This window comes from Electrophorus electricus, chromosome 2 (genome assembly GCF_013358815.1).
Source record: "Electrophorus electricus isolate fEleEle1 chromosome 2, fEleEle1.pri, whole genome shotgun sequence".
NCBI lineage: Eukaryota > Metazoa > Chordata > Actinopteri > Gymnotiformes > Gymnotidae > Electrophorus > Electrophorus electricus.
This window is the reverse complement of record NC_049536.1, coordinates 24,059,626-24,081,486: the sequence shown is the minus strand read 5'-3', so window position 1 is coordinate 24,081,486 and position 21,861 is coordinate 24,059,626. Positions and strand designations below refer to the sequence as shown.

The 21,861-nt window shown below is 40.6% G+C and overlaps 2 protein-coding genes and 1 long non-coding RNA gene across 11 annotated transcripts in view; 2 read left to right on the top strand and 1 right to left on the bottom strand.

Annotated features, from left to right (window-relative positions):
• The window catches only part of LOC113577936 (collagen alpha-1(XIV) chain-like), a 61,302-nt gene extending 55,462 nt beyond the window's left edge, over window positions 1-5,840 (top strand). For 3 of the 9 annotated variants that reach the window (XM_035536370.1, XM_035536372.1, XM_035536368.1), the window contains exons 44-47: window positions 234-576; window positions 1,327-1,404; window positions 2,402-2,554; window positions 4,256-5,840. In XM_035536370.1, coding sequence (XP_035392263.1) covers window positions 234-576; window positions 1,327-1,404; window positions 2,402-2,554; window positions 4,256-4,569 — 888 coding nt within the window. In that variant the 3' untranslated portion in view covers window positions 4,570-5,840. Of the gene's footprint in view, window positions 1-233; window positions 577-1,326; window positions 1,405-2,401; window positions 2,555-3,598 lie in introns of all 9 variants that reach the window. The other 6 variants (XM_035536388.1, XM_035536386.1, XM_035536378.1 and 3 more) reach the window with 4 other exon arrangements.
• Window positions 540-19,786, bottom strand: LOC118242967. Its single transcript, XR_004777138.1, has 4 exons — window positions 19,705-19,786; window positions 18,930-19,032; window positions 2,408-2,534; window positions 540-617 (listed from the first exon to the last, which is right to left on the bottom strand). It is a non-coding gene; the product is annotated as an uncharacterized LOC118242967 (long non-coding RNA).
• A 346-nt stretch (window positions 19,787-20,132) lies between these two features.
• LOC113585708 (zinc fingers and homeoboxes protein 2-like) overlaps window positions 20,133-21,861 on the top strand; it is a 17,226-nt gene continuing 15,497 nt past the window's right edge. Inside the window, exon 1 of the mRNA XM_027023372.2 lies at window positions 20,133-20,267. The gene's annotated coding sequence lies outside the window, so the exon portion shown is untranslated. The remainder of the gene's footprint in view (window positions 20,268-21,861) is intronic.

Sequence of the window (21,861 nt, the reverse complement as noted above, 5' to 3'; positions counted from 1 at the left end):
TGGCTAACAGTATTATGGTTTGAAAAGCTAGCATCAGCAGATAGAAGCTGGCATCTGCCTGCACAGAGACATGTCAAAAATAGAGGCACACTATGTAGCCTTGCAAAGATGCACTCTATGATACTATTCCTACCTGTAGTAATTTTTCCTTTGTGTATATGTGTGCATGCCTGTGTGTACGGATGTGTGTGTGTGCATGCGTGTGTGTGTTTGTGTATGGGCCTGTTCTGCAGGGTGATATGCAGTCTACCTCTTCAGTCCAAGCCATTGCCAGACAAGTGTGTGAACAACTCATACAGAGTGAGTCTGCAATGACATGTATAACATGTATAATATGTATGTGTTTGTGTGTGTGCACATCATTAAATCAGTTGTTTCCTCACTTAGGTCACATGGCCCGATATAACGCCATCCTCAATCATGTTCCGAGTCAGCCGATCTCTATCCGCACCGTTGCTGGGCCTCCTGGCGAGCCAGGTCGGCCTGGTGCTCCCGGCCATCAGGGGGAGCAGGGTCCACCCGGCCGGCCTGGATTTCCTGGATCTAATGGCGAGAGCGGCCAACCTGGAGGCAGAGGTGCTGGATTACAGATGAGATTATGGATTACCAGGCAGGATCTGGAGAACAGATAAGATTTAAATTAATGTGGGAACTGGAATATGGCTGAAATTAATTACACTTGTATTGGATGTGAGGTACAAAGGAGACTGTGGTTTAACATGGGAATCTGGAGTATAAGATTATGAAATCATGTAGGTTTTTCTTGTACATATGAGATTAGGAATTAATGTTCACATCTTTGATTATGACTAAGATTGGGAATAATCATTTGGGATCTAGAGTACAGTTGAGATCACAGATCACTGTGAAATCTGAACTACAAATGAGATTATGTGATATTTGATGTAATGTAAGGAATAATTAATATGGACTTATATATAGGTTTCACTTTCATTGGTATGCTAAGAGATTGAATTTTTAAACTGAGCATGCTTGCGGGTTTTGTAAGGAACCCTGTGGAGTGTTTTTAGACTGGATGCACTGGAGCAGAAGCTGTCAAAACCAGGACATTTTTAGCCTTAGAAAGTAAACCAAGTGCAGTTCAGCACCCCGTTTTTCATCAGACAACTGAAATTAATATAAAAATAAGTATTTCTGAATGGAATTTCCCTTTAAGGTTCTTTGGGGGAAAACATCAGTGTCTGTCAAACTAGGAATGAGGTGTGGAGAAAGAATGTGTTATCATCACTCAGGCTACCACTGCAGAGCATGAGTGAAGGTTGTTAATGAGTGGAACTCGGTGTGTGTGTGTGTGTGTGTGATCAGGACTTCCAGGTGAGAAAGGAGAGAAAGGAAGCCCAGGAGTTGGTGTTCAGGGACCCAGAGGACCTTCTGGACCTCCAGGTAAACCAAACTACAGATGAGAAATTAAGAAAATCTGAAGTCTATGACTCAGTAACACTGCACCTAAGGATCAGTATGTGAAGAAACCACTTTTCTCAGTGTGCTTCTGGCTATTTTACTGGCCACAGATGTATGTCAGGTTGTGGATTGTGGGTTTTTGTAGTTCCCCTAGGAAATGTCAGGTTGTGGATTGCTTTCAGGTTGATGCTTAACTGAGTCCAAAAAAAGAACTTCTGGCTGCTGCCCTGCTGTGCGCAAGACAGCTTTGTTTGATGTGTGCATTACGTGTGTGTGTGTGTGTGTGTGTGTGTGTGTGTGTGTGTGTGTGTGTGTGTGTATATGTGTGTGTGTGTGTGTGTGTGTGTGTGTGTGTGTGTATATGTGTGTGTGTGTGTGTGTGTGTGTGTGTGTGTGTGTGTGTGTGTGTGTGTGTGTATATGTGTGTGTGTGTGTGTGTGTGTGTGTGTGTGTGTGTGTGTACGTGTGTATATGTGTGTGTGTGTGTGTGTGTGTGTGTGTGTGTGTGTGTGTACGTGTGTATATGTGTGTGTGTGTGTGTGTGTATATGTGTGTGTGTGTGTGTGTGTGTGTGTGTATATGTGTGTGTGTGTGTGTGTGTGTGTGTGTGTGTGTGTGTACGTGTGTATATGTGTGTGTGTGTGTGTGTGTGTGTGTGTACGTGTGTATATGTGTGTGTGTGTGTGTGTGTGTGTATATGTGTGTGTGTGTGTGTGTGTGTGTGTGTATATGTGTGTGTGTGTGTGTGTGTGTGTGTGTGTGTGTGTGTGTGTGTATATGTGTGTGTGTGTGTGTGTGTGTGTGTGTGTGTGTGTGTATATGTGTGTGTGTGTGTGTGTGTGTGTGTGTGTGTGTGTGTGTGTACGTGTGTATATGTGTGTGTGTGTGTGTGTGTATATGTGTGTGTGTGTGTGTGTGTGTGTGTGTGTGTGTGTACGTGTGTATATGTGTGTGTGTGTGGTGTGGTGTGCATTGTCAGGGCCACCTGGTGAGGGAAGGACTGGTGGCCCTGGCCCGTCTGGTCGCCCTGGCAACCCTGGTACACCTGGCAGACCAGGCATTCCTGGGCCAGTGGGGCCGGCTGGACCCCCAGGTTACTGTGACCCGAACTCCTGTGGATACAGCATCGGAGGTGACTCTCTCTCTCTTTCACACACAGACACACACTCATGCACTTACACACACATTTACACTTATTTCATAACAGCAGTTTAGCTTATAAGCACTGATAAACCATTCTGTCTTTAAGCATACATTGAAATCTTTCCTTAACTGCATGGACTGTGGACTATTACATTACCTCGTCACACATCACTATCATCATGCTAACACATCAAACCACACCTTTGATGTTTTGAGTCTTCCCTTCCCTGAGTAATATCTGCAACTTCTGGGAATGGAGAAGTAAGCATTCTGTTTCGAGTGAGTCCGGCCAAGCGAGTCCAGGGCCACTTCAGACACAATGCTTCAGAGCTTTTTTAATCCCGGATGAACATTCAGTGTTTTGGCAATAATGATGGCGAAGGTAAATGGGACAACAGCAAGACTATTCTCCAATAGAGCAACATGATTTCCTGTATAAGGCCAAATTCACAAAGCTGGAAAATATGAGAACGGGATTCAATTCTGGGAAAATGTGAAATTGTGTGAAATAGTAACCTCTGGTATCATGGCCCTTCGGGCTGTGTGGATTATTCTTTTCACCTCAGATCCATACAGCAGTGTCTGTGTGTGTCTGTGTGTATCTGTGTGTGTGTGTGTGTGTTTGAGTACTGCAGGTATGTATATGTAATGGCTCGATGGATGCCATCTGTACCTAAGCATTCCGAAAGCGCTTTGGCATGCGATTGTTGATGCATCTGTGGTGAATGCATTTCAACTTGATGATGCTTCTGTCAACTGTTGACATAAGAGTTCATGCCAAGCATATTATGCGATGCTCATGTGCAGGCGTGTGGGTTTGTGTTTGCGTGTTTTCCTGTAGCGTTTGATCTCTTTATCTGTTAACTGATAAAGAAGCATCAACATTGTGACATTATCAATGATTCAATCAAACCCATGCATGAAACAATCACTGTCTCACTGACTTATAGTCCTTTCTTGCTCTTTTTGTATGTGTCTGTTTCTGTCTGCCTCTCTCTTTGTCTTTCTCTCTGCCTCCCTTCTCTCTCTCTAGTTGAAGACCAGCAACAGTTTGTGAATGTGTACTGACTGCAGGCTGCGGTCACATGTTCTGTGCAGACTGTTGATGCCTGGAGACTTCTCTGAACACACAGGAACACACACACACACACACACACACACACACACACCGTCACATATAAAGTGCTTGCTTGGACACAATCACACACATATTGTACCAACACAGACCCATTTACACAATCTCTGTCCATAATCCTGCCAAATTCTTTGGTTTGGTGTTTAAGTACTGACAGTGGACATCTGGTGTTTGCTTAGGTACTGACATGGACGTATGGTGTTTGCTTAAGTACTGACGTGGACATGTGGTGTTTGCTTAGGTACTGACAGTAGACGTATGGTGTTTGCTTAGGTACTGACATTAGACGTATGATGTTGGGGTTACTCTTTGAGCCTATTTGCCTAACATGCATACACTCACACATACACATGCATCATACAATCACACACTCAAACTCTACTTCCTGCTTGCTCCTGCTGGTGTAGTAATGATGTCAGTGACTGTGTTTGTGTGTGCTGTCCCTCTACTCTGTGCCCTGGGTGTGTTTTGTGTGTGTGTGTGTGTGTGTGTGTGTGTGTGTGTGTGTGTGCATACGCCCTTGTGTCCTTGTGAATGTCGCTTGGTGGTGGTCAGAAAGAGATTTAGACAGTGAGGTGACTGACAGCGATATTCCTGTAGTCCAACTACCACCCAGCTCGTACCAACCCTACGGCTCGGAGGAGGAGGGCGTGGACGAGGACCCATATGGCAGCTATGGGACCTACCCCTCCTACTACCAGCCCAACTACCCTGAACCCCGCCCTGTTGAGCCAGATGATCCAATCATAGTGGAGGAGACAGTGGAGCTGCGATCGCCAGGGATACAGCGGCGGACTCGCAGTGTAGCGGGGCAGAGTCAGAATCACGACGCTGTGAAGAGAGACCCCAGAATGACTGCTCATTTTTGATGCTTAAGTCCTGACACAGTAGTGTTATAACACTGTTATATCATCTACCACATTTGTTATAACACACCTTACATACTATTGCATGTGGCAAAGTAACAACCACCACACATTGGTGAAGTGATCAGTGCTAGAGTATGCGTGCACGGTCTGGTCATTCTTTTAGTTAGAATAGTAGATTTTGTAGAACAGGGTTATGGGTTTATGGATAGGTAGGATTCTGAAGATGGATTGAAAAGTGTCTGGGGGTTTACAAGTGTTTGCACGAGTGAGAAAGCAGAGAACGCAGGGCAGTGAGATGTGTTGTGTGATCATTTCTAAGTGCCTGATAAGGAGAGACTGCAGGAGAGGTTTTCTGTCTGGTTCTTTCTGCCTCCCTCTCTCTCTCTTTTTCTTTACCTGTCCTCCACTCATATTCTCTCATATGCTCTCTAATTTAACATAACTGTTGCTTAGTTATTGTATTTTGACTTTCATATTGATCGTCACCTGTACACATCTTTTTTTTTTGAGGTTTTCAGACTTGTCATCTGTTTTTTCATATGAAACTTTCTTCTTTTGCCTTTTGGTTTTCCATTTCAATTCATCTCTATCTAAAATCACCTGGAGGGCAGAAGCCTCTGTATTAAGTGCCTGTTAACAGTATTAATCGTGTGTTTGTTACGTTTAATTTAGTGGATTTTGTAGATAAGAATGTTGATAAGTATGCAGATACTCTATCCCAATAATTATAAAAAATTGTAGGTATAATTCAAATATGAAAATATGAAATATGAACATTTTTGCAGAAGTGTACAAATTTTTTTTCATTAAAGATGAAGATTTCATTTTCATCTTTCAAATTATTTATTTTATTCCTTCGGTACCATACAACATAATGGTTCTGCATTCTTTACTGCTTTACAGCTTGTTATAACCGAATACTAACATCATTCACAATTACTAACTGAATTCACAAATTATGGAAAAGTTATCATGATGATTACCTTGTTGTACATGCTAACATACATATATGTTTATACAGAACCTACAGAAAGGTGCTAAATGTAATAATATATATGATTAGACTGACTTTGTAGAATTTGTGGAGTATATTTGCTTTTTTAATTGTTTTTATCCACGTGTTAATGTGCTGCAGTGTCTGTGTTCGTTAGACTGTAGAACTGCACATATAAAGTATCATTATCAAGAATGAGATAAAACAGAGTCAAACAAATCCCTTATTTTGACTCTTGAACTTGTTTTTAAAGCAATAAATATCAAGTTCCATCACACACCACTGGTCTGGAGTTTCTATAGCAGCGGTTGTTGCTGGAGTCCATATACTACAACGTCTGACATATATAAACAACATGAAAAGGAAAGAAAGAAAAGATATTAAAAATAACATGATGAAAAAGAAAAGGAAAGAATAATGATTGAAAATAAAGTTCATAAAAATGACTGCTATTAAGAATAATACCAATATAACGTGATTAAGTTTAGCAGACTGACAAACGTGTGTAATATAATAATGTGATTAAGTTTAGCAGACTGACAAACGTGTGTAATATAATAACGTGATTAAGTTTAACAGACTGACATACGTGTGTAATATAATAACGTGATTAAGTTTAACAGACTGACATACGTGTGTAATATAATAACGTGATTAAGATTAACAGACTGACATCATAAATTTGTGTGTAATATAATAATGTGATTAAGTTTAACAGACTGAGATAAATGTGTGTGTAATATAATAACGTGATTAAGTTTAACAGACTGACATCATAAATGTGTGTGTAATATAATAACGTGATTAAGTTTAACAGAATGACATCATACATGTGTGTAATATAATAATGTGATTAAGTTTAACAGACTGACATCATAAATTTGTGTGTAATATAATAATGTGATTAAGTTTAACAGACTGACATCAGAAATGTGTGTGTAATATAATAACATTAATTTTAACAGACTGACATCATAAATGTGTGTGTAATATAATAACATGATTAAGTTTAACAGACTGACATCAGAAATGTGTGTGTAATATAATAACATCATTAATTTTAACAGACTGACATCATAAATGTGTGTGTAATATAATAATGTGATTAAGTTTATCAGACTGACATCATAAATGTCTGTAATATAATAACGTGATTAAGTTTAACAGACTGACATCATAAATGTGTGTGTAATATAATAACGTGATTAAGTTTAACAGAATGACATCATACATGTGTGTAATATAATAATGTGATTAAGTTTAACAGACTGACATCATAAATTTGTGTGTAATATAATAATGTGATTAAGTTTAACAGACTGACATCAGAAATGTGTGTGTAATATAATAACATCATTAATTTTAACAGACTGACATCATAAATGTGTGTGTAATATAATAACATGATTAAGTTTAACAGACTGACATCAGAAATGTGTGTGTAATATAATAACATCATTAATTTTAACAGACTGACATCATAAATGTGTGTGTAATATAATAATGTGATTAAGTTTATCAGACTGACATCATAAATGTCTGTAATATAATAATGTGATTAAGTTTAACAGACTGACATCATAAATGTGTGTGTAATATAATAACGTGATTAAGTTTAACAGACTGACATCATAAATGTGTGTGTAATATAATAACATGATTAAGTTTAACAGACTGACATCATAAATGTGTGTGTAATATAATAACGTGATTAAGTTTATCAGACTGACATCATAAATGTCTGTAATATAATAATGTGATTAAGTTTAACAGACTGACATCATAAATGTGTGTGTAATATAATAACGTGATTAAGTTTATCAGACTGACATCATAAATTTGTGTGTAATATAATAATGTGATTAAGTTTAACAGACTGACATCATAAATGTGTGTGTAATATAATAACGTGATTAAGTTTAACAGACTGACATCATAAATTTGTGTGTAATATAATAATGTGATTAAGTTTAACAGACTGACATCAGAAATGTGTGTAATATAATAACATCATTAATTTTAACAGACTGACATCATAAATGTGTGTGTAATATAATAATGTGATTAAGTTTATCAGACTGACATCATAAATGTCTGTAATATAATAATGTGATTAAGTTTAACAGACTGACATCATAAATGTGTGTGTAATATAATAACGTGATTAAGTTTAACAGACTGACATCATAAATGTGTGTGTAATATAATAATGTGATTAAGTTTAACACTGACATCATAAATGTGTGTGTAATATAATAACGTGATTAAGTTTAACAGACTGACATAAATGTGTTTGTAATATAATAACATGATTAAGTTTAACAGACTGACATCATAAATGTGTGTCTAATATAATAACGTAATTAAGTTTAACAGACTGACATCATAAATGTCTGTGTAATATAATGTGATTAAGTTTAACAGACTGACATCATAAATGTGTGTGTAATATAATAACGTGATTAAGTTTATCAGACTGACATCATAAATGTGTGTAATATAATAATGTGATTAAGTTTAACAGACTGACATCATAAATGTGTGTAATATAATAACATGATTAAGTTTAACAGACTGACATCATAATAAATGTGTAATATAATAATAATGTGATTAAGTTTAACATAGACTGACATCATAAACATGTTTCAGTCTTTTTTGGTGGTGTATACAGCATCCTATATGCTCACAGATTATATGAAAGTAAGTTATACAAAAGCAGTTGGTCAGACTGATACGAGCACTCACACTGTACATGAACAACGACCTCTAAGGACATTTCTGTCTATCAACAACAAGCACTCTGCATCATCTCCGTGTCCTCAGTCCATATGGCACACAGCTAGCTGTACAATGACCTTCAAGAAAGTGGCATGTGAGACTAATCAATCTGAAAAACAAGTGATCAAAATGTCAGAAATCCATCTGCTTGCCTGAGTCCTCGATGGGATCTCAGTTATGGGGAGTAAACAGGCATCGCTACACCAAACCACACATCAAACAAACTTTGTCCACACCCAACTGGTGATACAAATGAGCAGTGTGATCTGACACCAGAGGCCCAAACTCACACTATACAACCAGCTGTAGGTCTTTGGAATTCTCCAAGAGAGTTTTTATTGTCCTTGTGAGTTGGGAACCTGACAACCAAAGAATTTGATCTGGCGCCAAGGTTGTCAAAGTTACCGTTACCAGGCTTCCAGGTTGTATGAGCTCTTTACACCTCTACTTTTGTAATGTCAATGTTACTTTTCAGATGCAAGTTTCCAATTTGTCCTCTGATAAGTTCTGATTTGGAATTTCTGAAATGTCATACACTACTAAATTATTTGTTTAGTCTGTTTGCAAGGATTTCTAGTCTCCTGATGTCTTTAAGCTCTTCCACCTTCATTTTGGAGAATAATTTTTGTCTTGAGTTTCTCGTACAAGTTCACCCATTATTTTATTCATTGTGATTTAAACAAATCACTTAAGTCAACTGTTAAAAGTTAACTGTCCTTTTGAGGTCTGACATTAAATATAAAACTATTTTGTTGCTGTACTGGTTCCCACACCTGCTGGAGTGAAACTCACCCTCAACATTACCTCTTTGGCATAGAATTAGTGAATGCAGGTGTTAAGAAATTGAGGATAGTATTGCTCAAGCCTGCTATCCAGGTGTTAGCTAGATGCTAAATGATGATGATGGTGTTGTTGTTTTGGCTGACGGCTTGTTCGGTTGTCTCTCTCACTGCTTGTTATGAAGACCTTGCCTCTCACTCTCAGCTAGTAATGGTTTGGGCATATGGCAGAGCAGCAATGGCCAAGGTGTGGTGTTAGCAGATAACAGCATGCAAACAGGACAGCAGACCTTACGGCCTGTGAGCTGTGCATCTGGGTGGCAAACTGTCTAGTTTATAGCAAAGTAACTGAAGCCAAGGTGTGGTGTAGCACCTAACGATCTGGCATGCCAACAGAGCAGTTTGAACTGTGACTCCTGTTTTAGCTTCATCTTGGCATAGCAAAGTGAGATTGCACAACTGTTAATTTAAGAACAGGATTATTTGGAGGACTATTAATCTGGGCTGTCAGTATGGATTCTTAGTGGTTTACCTATTTACAGGGTTGGTCTCCAGTAGACCTGTGCTGAAATATTGCCCAGGTAGAGAATGTGATACTTAATGAAAAGTATAGTTTTGCTAAATCTCTCTCTCTCTCTCTCTCTCTCTCTCTCTCTCTCTCTCTCTCTCTCTCTCTCTCTCTCTCTCTCTCTCTCTCTCTCTCTCTCTCTCTCTCTCTCTCTCTCTCTCTCTCTCCCCCCCCCCCCCCCCCCCCCCCACTCATTAGTGAGAGGCATTCTCTCTGTTCTAAGCATGCTGGGTCATGATCATACCAGGGTTGGTAAAGTATTCAGATCAAATAAAGGTGTCGAGAGGAGGGCAACAGTGATGGCTCGAAACCCCACTGAGAGGCAGATGTCCTCTCTCCTCTCACAAGCCTGTTATTTACCCCATACACGCTCATATGCATTTCCCTAAGGATGCTGGTTTATGATTTTATGCAGGATGTCATGTCCTGGTGCTCTGACTGAAACTGAGCTCTGTTGAAACTGGCCAGAGTGCGCCCCCTACAGGCGATGACTACACCTTACACTCGCTCTGTCCCTGCTGTTCTGTAGTCATGGGAGAGTTTGCTGCTCGTGAGAAACAAAGTGAGATGAGTCAGCATATAGCGATGAGGTGTGAATAACCTGACACTGGACACCACAAAGACAAAAGAAATCATACTCGATTTCAGAATGAGATGTGATGGAGACCTAGCTCCACTCTATACTACACCAAGTGTCAAGAAAGTGTGGCAGAGATTCCATTTTTCAGCGTTCATAACTGCCTCTCAGTGTTGCTTTCAGTATTCAGTACTGCATCTCAGTGTGGCACACAGTGTTCAGTACTGCCTCTCAGTGTGGCATTCAGTATTCAGTACTGCATCCCAGTGTAGCATTCAGCATTCAGTACTGCATCGCAGTGTGGCATTCAGCATTCAGTATCGCCTCTCAGTGTGGCATTCAGCGTTCAGTACTGCATCCCAGTGTGGTATTCTGCATTCAGCACTGTATCTCAGTGTAGCATTCAGTGTTCAGTTCTGTATCATAGTGTAGCATTAAGGCTGCTCAGCTGTGAATAAGAAGGCTTTGCAGAGAGTGGTGAAAATGGCAGAATAAATAGATGACCTCCTAAAGGACATCACCACCTCTGCTATCATAGAAGGGCTGCCAGCATGATTAAGGACCCAACTCGTCCCGGTCACCACCTCTTCAAACTGTTGCCCTCTGGCAGACACTGTAGTCTGACCAAAATACATACCTCTAGATTAAGAAATAATTTATTTCCAAGGGCCATCTCCATACTAAAAACAATAAATACTGAATACTCAACTATCATTTCTTATTGATTAAGCTGCTAACATCTATACATTACTCACTTAACTGGTAATACTTGTACTTTTCTCAATCATATGTAACTAGTGTAACATTGTGTTTTATTAATCAAGGTTCTGTGTTTTACTGTATGTCCTGTGCCTTATTTGTATGTTTTAATAGGCCTGTTTATATTGCATATTTCGGTTAAGAGGCATTTGTAAAAATGTTTGTATGCAGAAGCTTACAATGACAATAAATATAATAATGTTAATAAAGATAATTTTATAATTTTGTACTTACCCCAGGCCTTCAGCAAGATATTGGCACTACCCACCAGTCATACTATGACCTCTGAACCCTAGCACACATACACTGGGCTTAAGGCCAAACAAACTGATCTATAATACTACGAATTGATCGCACATGTGCACATACACACACACATTCTTCTAATAATGACTTAAAGGTGTATTTCACATAATTCATTTGGTTTCAGTCTGTGCTTAAGGCCAAACAAACTGGCCTATAATACTACAAACTGATCAATCACTCACATACATATACACACAGACACGCACACACACACACACACACACACACACACACACACACACACATACACTTGTAATAATTATTCATGGCATATGTCCATTTACTTGTATATTACTATATTGCTGTAGATAAATAACCCCAAGGTTAATCTCAGTAAACAGGAATGAAACTGTTTATTTCTTTTAATTAGGTGGAATGAACGAAGAAGTGAAGAAATTAAACACTGTTGCTGTGATTATAGAGACTTTCGAGCTAAACATTTGTTTTACATTTTCAAACTGATCAGTATGTGCGTGCATATTTGTAAATAAATATGTAACAGCTTTATCTGAACTTCAGAGACAATAAATTACACTTCATACTCAAATATCTAACAGCATCTGAAGTGCCTCCTAATAGCGAAAATGTTCCAGTGCCAATACTGCCATCTTCTGGTGAAAGTGTGTAATTACAGAATTAATAAACTGACATGGGCGCGTTAACCTTCATTTAGATTTCTGTCATGTCAAAATATGACTTCACATCATTCAAAGGGTATCAGTGTGTTGTATCAGTTTTTGAGAGAGGACTCTGTATGACAGGAAAAGGTTCCATACAAGCCGGAGTTTCTCGGGAGTGAAGGAGAGCGGACAGAACGAGAACACGTCTACGCACGGCCCTGAACGTGATAAGCGGGAGGTGAAATTGTTACAGAACGGCTAACCTGATCCATATCAGCCAATGAAGCAAAGAATGTTATATTTTTAGCACTCAAATAGATTTACGTTAACTGTCCGCAGTTAGATCATCCATTTAATCTTTTTAAACAGCATATTATATTTCTTTAGGTCAGAAATATTTTAATTAATGAAATATTTAACTCATGTATCATGTTATCATGTTATTATTATTATATCTCGCCTTGGAAAACGGAGACTCACTGGCTCAAATTGAAAGTGAGCAAGCAAAGGGTGGAAGACTGTCCTGTTTTCATTATCTAAATCTCTTACTGTTATCTGAATATCTCATTCACACCAGCCAAGCATCAGATTCAGCATGCACATCGGAGTGAGAGAGGACGACACATTAACCCAGCAGCAAAATAACTTTGTGGCGTTTAGACCGTTCTCACAATAGGCAGAAAATAGTATTATTTCTGTGTAGCGCTCACAAACAGTCCAACCCCATTCCGCTCCTCAAAGCCGTCATGGGTGCACTGGTATTTGGGATCCCATCCGGCCAAACACTTGAGCGAGGAGCCGAAATTTAAAAGACACATCGCGGGACCGAAAGCGCAGAGAATTTATCAGCGACATATTTCTGGCAAATCTGCATGTAAATGGGAGTGCACATTGCGGCAGCCCTATGAATAAATTCATGTAACCAACATCTGCCAGTCACACACCCCTCTACGCAGCCAATTAAAAAGAACTCCCAACTCCCACTCTCTCCACAGGACTCCATTCAGTCTTTCTCCCTCATCTTCCCATAAATACGAGGTCGCCCAGAACCATGGCAAATTCTTCATTTCAACTAGAAACACCGCAAACAACAAACCAGAGAAGGCGTCCATTTATGCAAAGTTTCAATATGAAACAAATCCTGCTTAAATCCTATTTAAACAAACAATAGCATACAAGTAGACCTACGAGTAACATACATAACATATAAGAGTACGACAAATGATTCGGAATTATTTTCAACAGCTTGTCTGTCAGCTAGTATTGTAATGAAAATGCCATTATGCTGTATCATGAATAGACAGAAGGTGCCGCTGTTTGCTGACAAATCCCTACGCCACATTTGAGAGACGTTTTCAGGATGGTAATTTGATTACTATATATATATATATATATATATATATATATATATATATATATATATATATATATATATATATATATATATATATATAGAACTGTATACATACACTTACACAGTGTAGATATTTACACTGAAGTGTGATGAAAGATTTTGACCAACAGAAATTAGTATTTTATTAGTAAAATAATATATCCCAGTCAAATGCTAGCCAAAATAAACATATTAATTTTTTCGTATGTGCGTATGAAAAATATTGTATTTAACATTTTGTACGTTTGAGACTGGGGCACTAGCACAATAAGCATAAGGCACAATAAGCAAACAAACAAAACATTGAATAAAATCATTCACCACCGAGAAATCAAACAACGTATGTGTAAAAAAGTATGTGTACAAGAATCCTACGCTTGCTGTACTAGAATTCGTAACCACACAGTATATTCAGCTTGTGGTTCTGTATTGTGCTTTGTCAGTGTAAAGTTCAATTCTTATGAGATCTTTTGCCTTTTTTGACGAACCAAGCGGTGCTAAATGCATTGAATATCGCCTTCCTTATGCATTGAATGAAAATATTTTGGTGTCGTATGAAAATATATGCTGACGTACAAGATCATGTGGGTTTTGTCGTAGATCTCCCATCCACGGCGACTTTTTCTACGGTTGTCTTTAGGATACGGCAGAATCTTTAGGATTACCAATTGTTTATGAGCGCTGGTGGTCCTTTAAAATCGAATTCAGATAGCTTTTATATCTCACTTTCCGGAAAAGCAGTAGAGTCGTTTTAGGCAGGTAAGAATCTGATTAATTTATTTACCGCACAGCAATCATCAGCTTTATTGGTTAAGGGATTGCAGAGTTGAAGTTATGCGCTCTGGATCGCAGGCTTAGTCCAGCCGCCTGGTTTCACTTTTACGCGTAGACGCGTCGCGACGCGCCTTCTCTCATCACCGCCCTGCGCTGCCGAGGACTTCAAACAGCACTTTTGATTTTGCAATATTGTTATCACCATGTTATTTTACTTACGACGTTGTTAGATAACTGATGTGTATGAGTACGTGTCTCATCACATCCCTAAAGCAATAGTTAGCTATAGTTAGCACAGCTGTCCAAACTTTGATCATCGGAGTTTTTGCTGCCACCGGCATCTAGGTGCAGGGGCATTTGCTAGCTAGCTGGCTAACTTAGCCAAAGCTAGCAGGCTAGATAACGAGAGTCAGTTGTCCATGTCTGTAGCTGGTTAGCTTGCTAGTAATATATTTTAACCTCCGTTAGCCTGTGTTTTAGATTTATCTGTCAGGACCTTGTGGTGTCGCGTCCCGTCGACTTGGTTGTTTACGTTGCGCTCGGTAGTTCATTTCCAAAATACTTTGGCTTGTTATGTCGTATTGTTTGGGACAGGGCCTTAAAACTGGTGTATGTCATTCTTAGCCAACTAGCTGATTTCTATCTAGATAGCCGTATCATCACAGACATGAAGGGTTTCTTGAAGTGTGTTCTTAAACTTGACGGGGAAAAGTATTTCCATGCTACTGTATACGAACGCTGTTTATCACATCTTTAAGTAGCTAGCTAGCAGTTCTGTTCGTTTCATATCAATCACAAGATTTTGTAAGTTCATTTCACTTAGAAAATAAATAAACGAACATAATGGTTGTTTCATCGTTAATACCACCCCTCGCTCTTACTTTTTCTCTTTTTTCTCTTCCGACGTGAACGGAAGCTACCAGACACATTTCTTGTCAGTTATCTTGAGGGACTATCTGCGATTTTTACACTTAAATTGAACCATCCAGTTTTACAAAACACTACAGCTGATGCTCTGACTGGTTCAGGACCTCGAAAACTGAACAAAGCAAGACCTCACACCTGTCCATACTGAATTTATTTGTATGGAAGTTAAAGGAGACTGGGTCATTAGAATCATTTTGAAGTTCTTGATTTTAAGCAAATTTCGATCAGTTAATAAACTGAATTGTTGGAGTGTTCATACGCTGCGGTTCACAAGCTCACATTTACCACTAATCAGCCTTCAGCAGCAGAGTGTACATTTGCTTTCTAAGTAGGAAACGGATTGATTTGTTTTGATTTCAGTGTCTTTCTTTTTTACTTTTGCTAATTTACACACACACACACACACACACACACACACACACACACACACACACTGTAAACTGTGTGGAAATGACCTAAAAATGTTTGATAATAACATTGCTGGAAATGTATTACAATTTTAACTTAGTCTGTAGTATGAAGCAATGAAAGCTTGACATATTCTAGATCAAAGATGGCATGTGTAAGATGATTGTAAGATGGTAACTGAGATGACTCAAATATGTTCTATGTCTTTGGCCTTCAGGTCCACTGTGCAGTATGTGTGAGGACTGTAAGCAAGTCCACAAGCATTATTTCATTTCAAGTCCAATGAGTACAGAGCCAAACCAGCACACTTCTGTCCATGTGATGGTGCTTACAGACTACACTCTCTGCACTGTAGAACATCTGTCCTGCCATTTTAACACTGGAAGAGCCAAATCAAGACTACATTATAGCTTGACTATGGACGGATATCCAAGTCACAGAGTAGGACAAACAGTCTAGACTGAAACTAGGTTTCACGTGTGATCAGAAAGACGCTGTGAACCTTGTAGTTTTTAGACTAGTGGGATCTTGCTGAAGTGCTTCTGTCTTTCCTGTCTTTAGGAAATTTAACATAACAAAACACCTGAACCTGCCAGCCTGTGAAAGAATTTTTCATGAGTCTGTGTGAACTGAGGATTCTATGCAGTAGAGAATTGTGCCTTTGCTCTTTACTGTTCAGACTACAATATCAGGGCTGTTTCGTATTGATTTTGCTTGAGAAGCCCTGAGTAAGGGGGGGGGGGGGGGGGGGGGGGGGTTCTGTTCCAGTATGAAGAAATGCATTCATCTGTATCTCGTTTGAATTGCCAGCTTGCATAATTCCGTTGTTTACATACTCCAGAACTTTTCAGGATGATTGTGCAAGTGAGGCCAAGCTGCCAAACAGTGCAAGTCATGTGGAGCACATAAACTTCAGTTCTCCAAGGCTCACAGCCGTTACTGAGCATGCCCACAGACCACACTGGTCATGATTCCGAGCTCGTAGTTGTGAGCCTTTGACCAGTGCTTGGTTCTGGGGGTCCTGACACATTAAGTGAACAGGCACTGAAGGAAACCATACAAGAGTCTTAAAAGTCTTGAGATTTTTTTTTTCCAAAAAATATTAAGTGTAAGAGGTATGTACAGCAAATCTCAATATTGACCCAGAACAGCTGAAAGTTAGACCACAAAAAAACAAAAAGGCCTTGAATAGGATAAGAACATAATCCATGTTGACAGACTTAAAATCATAGAAAATAACATGAAAAGAGATTATTCCCAGTAAATTGTTAATATTCTCATAATATTTCATTTGGTCCTATTGAAGTAACAGACAAGTCCTATTCATAATGCAAGGCTGGAATGTTAACATGGCATGTTCTGTGCTGTAGCTGAATATAAAGTGTAAATATGGAAGTATGGAAACACTCTTAACAAACAGGCTTTCATATCTTCTCCCTTCTTCTGTCTGAGCCTCTGCTAAGGCTTGGACCTTAGACTGCTTTGATTGACTTACATGGCACTGATATTAGTTATACAAATAATTAATGAATTATAAGTTTGTTTGTTTGTTTGTTCCTGCTGCACTCACTATCTCACTCATCTATCTTTCAATCTTTCTTTCTCTGTCTGTCTCTCTCTCTCTATGTCTGTCTGTCTCACTCTCTCTAGCTCTCTCTCTCTCCATGTCTCTGTCTCTCTCTCTGTCTGTCTGTCTCTCTCTCTAGCTCTCTGTCTCTGTCTGCCTGTTTCTCTCTCTCTAGCTCACTCTCTCTGTCTGTCTGTCTCTCTAGCTTTCTCTTTAGCTCTCTCTCTGTCTGTCTCTCTCTCTCCATGTCTGTCTGTCTCTCTCTCTCTCTCTCTCCATGTCTGTCTCTCTCTCTCTCTCTAGCTCTCTCTCTCCATGTCTGTCTGTCTCTCTGTCTCTAGCTCTCTCTCTCTCTATGTCTGTCTCTCTCTCTCTCTCTAGCTCTCTCTCTCCATGTCTGTCTCTCTCTCTCTCTCTCTCTCTCTCTCTGTCTGTCTGTCTCTCTAGCTTTCTCTTTAGCTCTCTCTCCATGTCTGTCTCTCTCTCTCTCTATGTCTCTCTCTCTCTCTAGCTCTCTCTCTCCATGTCTCTCTCTCTCTCTCTCTCTCTAGCTCTCTCTCTCTCCATGTCTGTCTCTCTCTCTCTCTCCATGTCTGTCTGTCTCTCTCTCTCTCTCTATGTCTGTCTCTCTCTCTCTCTCTAGCTCTCTCTCTCCATGTCTGTCTCTCTCTCTCTCTCTCTCTCTATGTCTGTCTCTCTCTCTCTCTCTAGCTCTCTCTCTCTCTATGTCTCTCTCTCTCTCTCTAGCTCTCTCTCTCCATGTCTGTCTCTCTCTCTCTCTCTCTCTCTCTCTCTCTCTCTCTCTCTCTCTCTCTCTCTCTCTCTCTCTCTCCATGTCTGTCTGTCTCTCTCTTCCCTTTCCTTCCTTCCTCCACCGGGTGTTAGATATTTGCTGTACTGTGTGTTGCCAGAGTCGTAGTTCAGAGCTGTAGCCTGCCAACTGGGGAGAACCAAGCGCCAGAACACCTCCTCCAAAAATCTCTCACTCCCTTCAGGAAGAGTAGAGGCAATACGCCCCACCCTGCTCACTGGGGTTCCATATCTCATGGGCTTACTTCAACTTTGCTGATAAGTGAACCTTCAGCTAAGCTTTGATCGGTTTGGGGGTGAGGTGGAGCCTTTATTTGAGCAGACTGTTAATTCTGTAGCCGCTCTGAAGCAGTGTGTGCAAACAATGGCTACATAGGTTAATCTGCTTATTCTCCAGATGAATAAATGACAGTGTAGCGAAGGTATTCGTTACATGATTGCAGCAGTCCAAAATTCCCGTCTGAGAACTGATCCTGGATCAGAATCATCCTCTACTTACAGCCTGGGCCACACATGATGTGCTTTGGAATTTGACCTTGGACAGGAATGAAGGCTAATCTGGTCACAGGACCTGGTTCTAGGAATCCCAGGGTTGGCTCACTTGATTACTCAGTAGTTATGCACATAATAATATCTTGGTTTGATTCAGATATATCTAAGGACCCTAGAATCCTTAAGGCCTGCAGCCGTCAGGTGAGTTCTGTAGTTGCTGCTACACCTGCAGAAGATAACAGCGCTTGTCCCAGTGTTATTGGCTACAGACCATGAGGCCTGTTTGGATAAAAGGCCACTTTCACAGTTTACAGCAGACGAACCATATAGTGGTGTCAGAATGTGGGCCGTTGGGGCCCAGAGAAAAAACTCTCCTTCTCTCACTCTCACTTGTGCTGGAACGGTACACGTGGTGCCATGTGGCATGCACAGTGTGCATAGCAGAATGTAGCTGCATGTGCATGTACCCCCTAAAAAGCAAAACAAGCTGCCAAAATTGTTGGAAAACTTGCTTGAAAGCTCGACTTTACCGTCATTACCTTAGTGTGTTTAAACAGCAAAGACCACCTCAGAGAGACAGTTACGGGGTTTTGGTGCTTCCCTACCTGTTTGTAGATGACGTCTTCATGTTTATGAATGATGTCATATCTAAAGAGGCATATTCCGCAATCCCCATGAGTTTGTTCAGCAGCGGTTTTGCTCAGTAGGCTAATGGGATATAAAACATTGAGATAGCGCATGTGAGAGATCGTATCCGTGAGAAACCAGATCTCTGAGGGACCATATATGTCAGAGACCTTATCTGTGAGGGACCGTATCTGCTCTGAGTGTTCAGGCAGTGTCGTACCACTGGATATTTACATTTACATTTGGCTGATGCTCCGATCCAGAGCAATTTATCAGTGTGACAGTATATGTGCTGCCATTGAGTTTAACCCATCACCTTAGTGCTGCTAGCACCTTTCTTTACCTCTACCAGGAGATGAGGACTCTACTCACTTGGTTACCCACCCCAGGGCTCCCAAGCATACGCTGATAATCAGTTATTCCGTGGCTATTCCACTATCTTAAATCTTCTAGATTTCTGCTCAGCTCTGCTTTACGGTCCCTTTCTGACTATAGATAATTTCAGACCATCTGTCCATGTGGGTGGGTACTTTCTGAATGATGGACTCGGGTGTTCCCATCCTTTTTTGGTAACTGCAACAGGTGAAAAGTGGGCGGGGCACAATAGATTCTGTGGTGCACATGAGCAAAAATGACAGCATTTCAGTTTGAGGCTGGTCAGCCTGAATCTACCTTGGCAGGCTTTACCTTCATAGTATTACTTCTGAATGAAGCAATCCCAGTGTCATTTGCAGACTGGCACTGTATACTGACCTGAGTTCAGCCATGCGGAGCAGCGTATCAAAGCTGGTTTGCCGTTGAGATATAGCCGAGTAGCAAAATGAAGTGCTTCCTGATCTGGGTTCAGCAAAGCGCCGCATCATTGCTGGAGTTTGTCATTCAGACAACCTTGCCAAATCTGAGCAGCCCACCACCATTCTACACGTTTCCCAGGTAACAGCCTTCTTGGGGTTTTTTTTTTTGGCAAACACAAAAGCGTAATAGTCTCAGGGTCTGTCTCAGAGAGCACACACACACACACACACACACACACATACACACACCCTCCTCACCGCTGACATTTTTCTCTTGTCTCAGATTCCAGAGAGCTGCTGGACCGGTGACAGAGAGGTAGTCTGAGGGAGGAAAGGAGAGAGAAAGGGGGGAAAAAGGAGAGAGAGAGGGAAGGAGAGAACACCTCGGTGGGTCAGTGAGAGAGACTGACATCAGCGGACAGAGGGAAAGGAAAGAGGAAAGAACGAAGAGAGAGAACCAGAGAAGTAGGATCACTACAGGAGGTCTTCCCTGGGGAAGCCCCTCCCACGCAAGGAAGTTCTGTAAGTATGTAATGTCATTTTTTTGTGTTGTGGTTTATTTTCATTGGATGATGATGATGTTAGGGGTGGGACCTGCAGGGAAATTGGGACCATAGTACAAGCGGTCAAGCGTGGGTATGTTTCTTATAGAAATACCAGCTGCAAAACACATGACCTAGTCAAAGCACACACACAAAAACACTCACACAACACCAGAAGGGATCAGATACAGTACACTGTGTGTGTGTGTGTGTGTGTGTGTGTGTGTGTGTGTGTGTGTGTGTGTGTGTGTGTGTGTGTGTGTGTGTGTGTGTGTGTGTGTGTGTAAGTAAATTAATGCATTATCAAGATTTTAGGCTAGGCTGTTCAAATGCTAGACTGCACAGAACCAGCCCACAAATAGACTGAGTGTTCATCACACCAGCTTTAATTTGGATTCCCCAGTATGAGATCGCCACTCTCATTAGGAGTTTTCTGTTGTACACACTTCAGCACCTAGTCTCAGTGTGTGTGCAATAGGCAGTAGTACACTATAGCTGGTATGTAAGAGGAGAAAAGTGTGTGTGTGTGTGTGTGTGTGTGTGTGTGTGTGTGTGTGTGTGTGAGAGAGAGAGAGAGAGAGAGAGAGAGGATGCAAGGAAGAGGAAAATAATTGCATTGTATGACTATCGCAGAACATTCTCTCACCAGATGAGTCCAGCTAAATCAGTCTGTGCAGGAACAAACACACACACACACACACATACACAGGTTTGTCCAAAAAATCAGAAAAGAAGTGGATTCGTAAAATCATATGGAAAGTCACAAAATGGCCTGTTTGAACTGCCTTGGACAGGTCTGGCCCAGGTTTGGCCCAGGTTTGGGGATATGTTTATTAATGTGTGATGGGTGTTTTGGAGCCATCTGGTACGTACTGCTTTTGTGTTTATGCCCTTCCAGCTGTTTTCCATAATCTCACTATCGTCAGCGCTGCTTTCTAAAATTCGCCTTCAAACACGCACACCGAACACACACACACACACACACACACAAACACACACTGAGCACAGGCCTACAGACGAGCAGAGTCTTCTTGCACTGTGTCTTGGTGGTGTGGGCAGGCCAGTGTGTACAGTGTCATGCTGTTAAACTGATAACTCATCTGAGGGCGTCCACCTCTCCATCTCCATGAACATGGAAGTCAGAAAGGGCCACACGTGTGTTGCTGGGGCCCATCACTCTGTGCATGAACGGAGCGCATGCCAACTGTACTAGCCAGCTTATACCACACAGAGTCTAATGCTTCTCAGCACTGGGATAAATGTCTCAGCCATAACGACTCATAGCCAGTGGAGGTAAGATGTATCCCATTTGGAAGTAGTGTTCTTGAAAGCATGGGTTGAACTCGTTCTTTTTGTGTGTGTGTTTGTGTGTGTGTGTGTGTGTGTGTGTGTGTGTGTGTGTGTGTCTGCGTGCGCACGCATGCATATAAGCGAGAATGCAGCATGCGGTTCCTGACCCGGTCTCCGTATCTATCGGAGGACTCGGTTCCTTTGGAGTCAATATTGATCTTGGCCGGAGATTAAATTCCTGTGGTGCTAATGTACTGTAATAAATCTGGTTGGATGAGAAGGCA